The sequence below is a fragment of the Pseudophryne corroboree genome, chromosome 9 (assembly GCF_028390025.1).
Source record: "Pseudophryne corroboree isolate aPseCor3 chromosome 9, aPseCor3.hap2, whole genome shotgun sequence".
Classification (NCBI taxonomy): Eukaryota; Metazoa; Chordata; class Amphibia; order Anura; family Myobatrachidae; genus Pseudophryne; species Pseudophryne corroboree.
Genome location: NC_086452.1, coordinates 326782238 through 326791694, shown reverse-complemented (window position 1 = coordinate 326791694; position 9457 = coordinate 326782238). Strand labels below are relative to the sequence as shown.

Sequence of the window (9457 nt, the reverse complement as noted above, 5' to 3'; positions counted from 1 at the left end):
TGTCCTGGAAACATAGATTTTCAGGGCCCGGACTACGTCCAGCAACTTGGAAGCCTCCAAGTCCCGAGTAGCCGCAGGCACCACAATAGGTTGGTTCAAATGAAACGCTGATACCACCTTAGGGAGAAATTGGGGACGAGTCCTCAATTCTGCCCTGTCCATATGGAAGATCAGATAGGGGCTTTTACAGGACAAAGCCGCCAATTCTGACACCCGCCTAGCCGAAGCCAAGGCCAAAAGCATGACCACTTTCCACGTGAGATATTTCAACTCCACGGTCTGAAGTGGCTCAAACCAATGTGATTTTAGGAAATCCAACACCACGTTGAGATCCCAAGGTGCCACTGGGGGCACAAAAGGGGGCTGAATATGCAGCACTCCCTTAACAAACGTCTGAACTTCAGGCAGTGAAGCCAGTTCTTTTTGAAAGAAAATAGACAGGGCCGAAATCTGGACTTTAATGGATCCCAATTTTAGGCCCATAGTCACTCCTGACTGTAGGAAGTGCAGAAATCGACCCAGCTGAAATTCTTCCGTTGGGGCCTTCATAGCCTCACACCAAGCCACATATTTTCGCCATATGCAGTGATAATGTTTCGCTGTCACATCCTTCCTAGCTTTTATCAGCGTAGGAATGACTTTAACCGGAATGCCCTTTTCCATCAGGATCCGGCGTTCAACCGCCATGCCGTCAAACGCAGCCGCGGTAAGTCTTGGAGTATACACTTTTCCTTTTGTTTTCTATACAGTTGGCAACCTAGCTAGTTGTCTTACTCAGCTGCTTTTGATGCACTATTAACTAACTACTAATTGATACCAGCGCCGGAAGAATAACAGCTAGGGACAATTGTCCTGTTCTGTTAATTCCTACAAACTTCTTCTCTGACCAGAGATGACAACTCCTTGGCCTTCTCCTCCGGGAGAAAAACCTTCTTCTGTTCTGTGTCCAGAATCATACCCAGGAACAGCAGACGCGTCGTAGGAACCAGCTGCGACTTTGGAATATTCAGAATCCAGCCGTGCTGTTGTAGCACTTCCTGAGATAGTGCTACTCCGACCAACAACTGCTCCCTGGACCTCGCCTTTATAAGGAGATCGTCCAAGTACGGGATAATTATAACTCCCTTCTTTCGAAGGAGTATCATCATTTCGGCCATTACTTTGGTAAATACCCTCGGTGCCGTGGACAGACCAAACGGCAACGTCTGGAATTGGTAATGGCAGTCCTGTACCACAAAACGGAGGTACACCTGGTGAGGTGGGTAAATGGGGACATGTAGGTAAGCATCCTTGATGTCCAGTGATACCATGTAATCCCCCTCTTCCAGGCTTGCAGTAACCGCCCTGAGCGATTCCATTTTGAACTTGAACTTCCTTATATAAAAGTGTTCAAGGATTTCAAATTTAGAATGGGTCTCACCGAACCGTCTGGTTTCGGTACCACAAACATTGTGGAATAGTAACCCCGTCCCTGTTGAAGGAGGGGAACTTTGATTATCACCTGCTGGAGGTACAGCTTGTGAATTGCCGCCAGCACTACCTCCCTGTCCTGGGGAGTAGCTGGCAAGGCTGATTTGAGGTAACGGCGAGAGGGAGACGTCTCGAATTCCAGCTTGTAACCCTGAGATACCACTTGTAGAACCCAGGGATCCACCTGTGAGCGAACCCACCGGTCGCTGAAGTTCCGGAGACGGGCCCCCACCGCACCTGGCTCCACCAGTGGAGCCCCAGCGTCATGCGGTGGATTTAGTGGAAGCAGGGGAGGATTTTTGTTCTTGGGAACTGGCTGTATGGTGCAGCTTTTTCCCTCTACCCCTGCCTCTGGGCAGAAAGGACGCGCCTTTAACCCGCTTGCCTTTCTGGGGCCAAAAGGACTGTACCTGATAATACGGTGCTTTCTTAGGCTGTGAGGGAACCTGAGGTAAAAATGTCGACTTCCCAGCTGTTGCTGTGGAAACGAGGTCCGAGAGACAATCCCCAAACAATTCCTCACCCTTATAAGGCAAAACCTCCATGTGCATTTTAGAATCCGCATCACCTGTCCACTGCCGAGTCCATAATACTCTCCTGGCAGAAATGGACATTGCATTAATTCTAGATGCCAGCCGGCAAATATCCCTCTGTGCATCTTTCATATATAAGACGACGTCTTTAATATGCTCTATGGTTAGCAGAATCGTATCCCTGTCGAGGGTATCAATATTTTCTGACAGGGTATCGGACCAAGCTGCTGCAGCACTACACATCCAAGCTGAAGCAATTGCAGGTCTCAGTATAGTACCTGAGTGTGTATATACAGACTTCAAGATAGCCTCCTGCTTTCTATCCGCAGACTCCTTTAAGGCGGCCGTATCCTGAGACGGCAGTGCCACCTTTTTTGATAAGCGTGTGAGCGCCTTATCCACCCTTGGGGATGTCTCCCAACGTAACCTGTCCTCTGGCGGGAAAGGGTACGCCATCAGTAACTTTTTAGAAATCACTAGTTTCTTATCGGGGGAAGCCCACGCTTCTTCACACACTTCATTCAACTCATCTGATGGTGGAAAAACCACTGGTTGCTTTTTCTCCCCAAACATAATACCCTTTTTAGTGGTACCTGGGTTAATGTCAGAAATGTGCAACACATTTTTCATTGCCGTAATCATGCAACGGATGTGGCCCTAGTAGAATGTACATTAGTCTCGTCCTCGTCGACACTGGAGTCAGACTCTGTGTCGACATCTGTGTCGGCCATCTGAGGTAGCGGGCGTTTTTGAGCCCCTGATGGCCTTTGAGACGCCTGGGCAGGCACTGGCTGAGAAGCCGGCTGTCCCACAGCTGTTATGTCATCGAAACTTTTATGCAAGGAGTTGACACTGTCGTGTAAAACCTTCCACATATCCATCCACTCTGGTGTCGACCCCGCAGGGGGTGACATCACATTTATCGGCACCTGCTCCGCCTCCACATAAGCCTCCTCATCAAACATGTCGACACAGACGTACCAACACACCGCACACACACAGGGAATGCTCTGACTGAGGACAGGACCCCACAAAGTCCTTTGGGGAGACAGAGTATGCCAGCACACACCACAGCGCTATATAATCAGGGATTTACACTAACACAAAGTGATTTTTCCCTATAGCTGCCTTACAATACAGTTTTGCGCCTAAATTTAGTGCCCCCCCTCTCTTTTTTACCCTTTGAGCCTGGAAACTGCAGGGGAGAGCCTGGGGAGCTGTCTTCCAGCGGAGCTGTGAAGAGGAAATGGCGCCAGTGTGCTGAGGGAGATAGCCCCGCCCCTTTCTCGGCTGACTTCTCCCGCTCTTATATTTCTATTATGGCGGGGGATTTTTGCACATATATAGTTTATTAGACTATATTATGTGCTGTTCGCCAAGTAAGGTACTCTAATTGCAGCCCAGGGTGCCCCCCAGCGCCCTGCACCCTACAGTGACCGGAGTATGTGGTGTGCATAGGGAGCAATGGCGCACAGCTGCAGTGCTGTGCGCTACCTTTAATGAAGACCGGAGTCTTCAGCCGCCGATTTCCAGGATGTTCTTCTTGCTTCTGGCTCTGCAAGGGGGACGGCGGCGCGGCTCCGGACGACCGAGGCTGGGCCTGTGTTCGATCCCTCTGGAGCTAATTGTGTCCAGTAGCCTAGAAGCCCAAGCTAGCTGCAAGCAGGTAGGTTCGCTTCTCTCCCCTAAGTCCCACGTAGCAGTGAGTCTGTTGCCAGCAGATCTCACTGAAAATAAAAAACCTAACAAATACTTTCTTTACTAGAAGCTCAGGAGAGCCCCTAGTGTGCAACCAGCTCGAGCCGGGCACAGATTCTGAGGTCTGGAGGAGGGGCATAGAGGGAGGAGCCAGTGCACACCAGATATAGTACCTAATCTTTCTTTAAAGAGTGCCCAGTCTCCTGCGGAGCCCGTCTATTCCCCATGGTCCTTACGGAGTACCCAGCATCCACTAGGACGTCAGAGAAATATCTAGTTACAGCTCTGGTGCAGTGTGTCATGTATGCTACAAAGACCAGCAGTATCGTCATCCCCTCCCCCTTATTGCAACACTTTTGTAGTGTCCAAATCAAGTATGTGTCTTAATAATTAATAACCTTTATTGATGGGACCCAAAAAAGGACAGGTAGGACCCCAATTTTTAAAAATGAGGAGTCCCTGGGACCCACTTTTTTTTTTGGCTCAGCGCAATCACTGCCCTGATTCAACAATCCCAATCAATTTGTGGCTGAAATCTGTGCACCCCATACATTGCAGATTTAGGGACACAAGATTCTGCAAATTGCCCCAATCAACTGCTGATATATGTAAGGCCTTTACAGATGAAGAGGTCATTTACCTTTTGAAAACAATTTTTTTTAATTATTTGCCAGTTGCTTTATGAGCAGCAACATTACTTTGGAATTAGAGGGGTCTATTGTTAAGGTTACAAAATACAGATCGCATTCATGTGAAAGGAAGAGCAGACGCATTAATCTGCTAGGCATTAATTTTTCACCCGAGAGACAGTATTACAGACCAGTGCAAACAAGTTTAGGCTAGTAAACAATGTGTAGGGGTTTATTTATTTATTAAGACCGATTGTAAAACTCACTTCTGATCAAGTTTATGCCCTAAGTAAAACAGCAATGCTTTTACTAGCGAAATACAGCCAAAGAACGCATTGCCCTTTTACATATCAGGCAAACAGTAAGTAGTGCTGGGTTTTATGACAACTCTTCATAAGTACACAATTTATTTAAGTAGTGTAAATACTCTGCATGAACAATTTCAGTAAAGGTTCTCTATCCTGTCAGAAGACTGCATATTAATGGCTACCAGGTCTAAGACATGCTTTTAGAACACTTCCTTTCGCATTTCCACATAACATTTAGGATTCAGCAACTGTATCTCTAAATAGTCATGCCCTTGGTTGATGCAACTAGCCAGCAGAGTTTATTATTTACCACCACTGTTTTGTGATTATAGGGACGTATACAATCAATCTTTCACTTTGAATGTAGGTCTGCAATTAATCTTAAATGGGTGCAAATGCATTTGGCAAACAAATAGTTTATAGATCTTTGTACTTGATACCAGTTTCCAACACAATACTTCAATACTGTCAACAGGTCAAGTTTTCAGGATTTTTAGTCATGCACAGGAAAGGTAATCTATTTCTCTTTGTCAATAATTATTCCAGAAAGAAAGAGAAATAAGGTAAATCTATTTTGTGGTGCACTGAACTCAGTATCTTGAAACAAAGTATATAAAAAAAAAAAAAAAAAAACCTTCATATTTTAAATCTAGACAATTTGAGTTCAGTGCAACCCCAAAAAAAGAAAAATGTATTAACTTTTTCATTCAGTGTCCAATTGTCCTACTATGACAGATAGCACCTCCTTAGCTTTCTGGGTTTTTTTTTTCTTGAGAAGTTTGAGGTTTAATAAATTCTAGTACTCTTAATCTCTAATCCTTGGTAGTTAATTTGATAATTATTTTCCCATTACCTGTTCAGTGTACTTGATGATTAGGATTGAAACCCCCTGCTTTCTAGCTTCAAGACTAAGGATGCAAAATGTTTAGAGCCTTTATGACCCATTTTTGACTATTATGGACACCCCCATAAGTGCACATTGAATTAGCCAACTTGTGGAATTACAAAAATACTGTGAAAACAATACATTTAACTATAAAATAATTTATTAAGTAGACATTCCTACACACTGCTTAACAACCATGTAACCTATATGTACAACAATACACAACACTCCCAACTTCCACCCAAGTTAAGAACTTTTTGCTTGTTTGCTTTTGGCCTTGCGGACTTCTTCTATCAGGTCTTTCAAATACTGGATCTCTTTTGCTAGAGACTCTGCTTTCTCAGATAGGGCATCATTTTTCTGTTCTAGTTCTCGGCACTCTCCAGATATTGCCTCTTGCTCTGCTCTCTTCTTTTGCCGGTAGCGAGTGGCTGCTGTCTTGTTCTGCTCCATTTTTTTCGTTTTCTTGTCTACTTTGGGTTGCCCTACAGCTTTTACCTTTGCCAAGACTTCTCTATCCTTCGGGGGAAGATCATATGGTTTGGGTCTCTCAGAGACAGGGGACGCAGGCGAGGATTGGGCACTACTCGGGTACTCTATCGTAAGTTCTGGACTTTGCTCAGGAGACCCCAGATAAGATGGGCTCATATAAATGCCACTATCATTATCTGAGGAATCTTCCTTTTCACATTTTAGAGCTTCAAGTGTATATGTTGCAGAGATTTTGTCATCTTCCTCAGCAACAACTACTACACTCCCTACATCTAAGATAAAGGAATGGTCTGGGCTAGACACTTGGGTCTCAATTAAATTTGGGCTGACTGGTGCCACTTGATCAGCCTCCAGTGGATATTTTGGAAGAGAGATTGGGGCTGGTGATGGCACATACTGGCCATCTACCATTGGGAGAGGTGGGTCCTCTAGGAGATCACACGAGTCATCCAACGTGGCCATGAGCTCATCTGGTGAGACGGTGGATTCTAGATCTTCCATCCCAAGCAGGGAATCAAAATCAAACTCTTTCAGGTCCATTTTTTCCACCATCCAATCCATGCCAGAGAAGGCATCCCCTGTGAAGACCAGACAAAAATGTAGAAGATTAAAATGAAACCAGACAGTAAGAAGCACTAGTTCAAATATTTTTTTCAACAAGGACTTTCAAAGTACAAAGTTAAGTATTCTTCACTGCAAGTGTTACTCTAGCATATGATTTAAAAGAAAAAAAAAACCTTAAAAAAAAAAAAAACCCCAAACATTTTAAAGGGATTATTCAGAATAGCTTTATATTCAGGGAAGAATGGGCTTAGGAAGCAACTACCTTCATTTGTCACTGAAGCAAATGTTTCTAATTTTTCTTAAATCTAATACATCAGTTGATTCCAATGTCTATTTACACATAGAACATGTAGCAACATTATCAAATAAGTGCAGCAATCTCCACAACAGCTAGTAAAGATTTAAAATATTTGTAATTCTTACCCTTGAAACTGCCAAAGGATTCATCCAAAGGCAGCAGTTCAGAGAGACCATTTTTAGCCTTTCGGCTGGACAACCCATGTGATGGGAGGTACCCGGGCACCTCTATGCAGTCATCCAAGAGACCCAAACTTTCATCAGCCGCCAAAAACGACTGGTTGAAGGGGGACAGAAAGTCCCCCAACAACAGTTTGTCGCTTAACAGACTCATCTTTTTCAGGTAGCAGAACTTTAAGGTAGAAGGTGGATTCTGTGTTTTCTTTCTCATAAACAGCAAAGCTGCTGCGGGATACCTTGAGAAGCCTGGTAAAGGAAAAAAGGGGAAAAATAAAAAAAGTAGCTGAATAAATCTATTAAAATCCAGCAACATTTTACTTTGCATTGCTTTCTGCTGTAGGCAAGCTTCCCTAGCAGTGTACGGCATTAGACAGCTATGAGAAAGAAGCAGCTTCCTTGTGACCATATATGGTTGCTTCCCACAGCACATGTGGAGCTGCGTCGCAACCATTTCACAAATCTTCCATCTGGTCTCTTCCCCACCCTCAGGCCAATACACCGCCATTTTAGTCTCAGCCACATTTTAATATTCAGCAACCACACAATATTGCAACCGATGCCTCACCCAGTTACATCCAGTTTACAGCATAGTGCCAAAAACATGACAAAACTATTTTGGGAACACAAATATTTCATACTAACGACACTAATCCAGAACAAAGACTTTAAACAAAGCATCAGCCAGGAGTCTGGTATATAAAAATATCTTTCCAACATAGCGATCCATCCGCTGTGCTGTAATGTGAGACTCCAGAGCCCACATACGGAATCCCTACGGGAAAAGGGCAAGCTGGAGATAGAGCTAAGCCAGCAGCAGAGGCATCCTATGGGGATAGGTCACAGTTGTGAGACAATAGGGTTTCCCCAGCACTCATCAGGTAAGGAAGAAACATGCACAGGGAAACTGGGTACGTGTCAGTTCAGGCAGTATATTCTAACCCAATTACAGAGGACAAAAGCGTAATAGGTCATTCACATCTGCTAAATATTAAAACATTACACAATTAAAGATAAAGGGGGAGAAGACATCGCAAACCAATTTCATGTTAAAGTCAGAATCATAACAATTCACATTCCTCTTCTAAGACGAACATATGACTGGCGAAGTGACAGCATTTACGACATCGCCAAGTTATCATTAAGCCACGTTATACCAGCACCCACCACCACTACCCATACTCGTGTACTTACGCCATGTTGATGCAGATGCCTAGTGCTGCCAGCGCCGCTGGGTGCTGCTGCCTCGCTCTGGCCTGGGGAGGGAGGGGGCCGCTGGCCGCTGCTATACAGCCATGGCTGTCCGCTTTGGAATCGCGGCAGTGGAGTGTTGGATCCGGGCGCTCCAAGGACTACAGCTCGGGGTTAGTGTAATGGTCCTATAGTAGGCGGCAGCTATCACGCTATACAGCGTACGCACTATCTCACATTCCTCTTACTGACCAAGTGACGTGGCGGAAGAAGCGCTCCTTGTTTATATATAGCCGCATTACTGGAAGTAATATCACTCCGCGTCTTTCAAAATGTCCTGTATACATCCGCGCTATATTCATTTTGAATTAATAGTTAGCTCAGCGTATTTAAATAGCTAAAGATACGTTTGTGACCTAGAAACATAATAAGAGAATGATGGTGATTAATTCGGTGTTCATTTTGTTATGTCAGCTGAGCTTAGCTAGTTTGTTAGCCATATTGGGGTGCCATCGATGCTTGCTGCTGGGTGATTATTATGACACATGGCAGCTTTGCTCTGTCCTTGATGTGGTTTTCAACGGGATGGGATAGGGGTGTACTTGTGTCAACCCTATAAGAAAAAGTAAAAGCAGTCTATTAATATTATACTTAAATAGAACATTGTGAAAAAAAGACATCCTATATAATAAAGGTTAACGCTGCTCTTCACCTCTATGGGGGGAATTCAAGTGATTAGTGCGCCCGCGACTAAATGGCGCCTGACAAAGCAAATTAAGTGTTGCTCCATTTGGACACACACTGTCACTGACATTACTGTTATCTTGTTCTGCCATTTTTAGGGGCTGGCAACCAGAGCCGTCTTAACAGCAGTGTAGGCCCCTGGGCACAGAAATACACTGGGGCCCCTACCCACCCATCAGCGGTAGGGGTGGGGGGTGCTATCAGTGGCAGCTTTGATGTTCCGCGGGGGGGTATGGGGGTTCTATCTTTCACTCAGCATGTAGGACCTGGAGAAATTATTTCTGCGAATTACTCCTTTACTGCACAAATGGGGCAGGAAGGAGAACACTAAACTGTAGAAGGGGACATTGTGCTGAATGAAGGGGCCCTGGTACATGACTTCCAGGGTGGTAGGGGGTGTTTAATACACAAGGGAGGGGTGAATAGTGGAGTGGGCTTAATATTCATCATTTTCTGGGGTCAGGGCAG

General features: G+C 44.9%; 1 protein-coding gene across 1 annotated transcript; it reads right to left on the bottom strand.

Moving 5' to 3' along the window:
- Window positions 1-5666: 5666 nt before the first annotated feature.
- Window positions 5667-8516, bottom strand: ATF4 (activating transcription factor 4). Its single transcript, XM_063940513.1, has 3 exons — window positions 8249-8516; window positions 7004-7303; window positions 5667-6594 (listed from the first exon to the last, which is right to left on the bottom strand). The coding sequence occupies exons 2-3, from the start codon at window positions 7266-7268 to the stop codon at window positions 5771-5773; spliced, it is 1089 nt and encodes a 362-aa protein (XP_063796583.1). The 5' UTR covers window positions 7269-7303; window positions 8249-8516; the 3' UTR covers window positions 5667-5770.
- Window positions 8517-9457: the final 941 nt, after the last annotated feature.

Excerpts from the sequence above, each read along its gene's own strand:
- ATF4 (XM_063940513.1), bottom strand. The coding sequence starts at position 7,268 with ATGAGAAAGAAAACACAGAATCCACCTTCTACCTTAAAGTTCTGCTAC. Across the intron at positions 6,595-7,003 it reads ATCCTTTGGCAGTTTCAAGG|GGGATGCCTTCTCTGGCATG; the intron begins GTAAGAATTACA and ends TGGTCTTCACAG.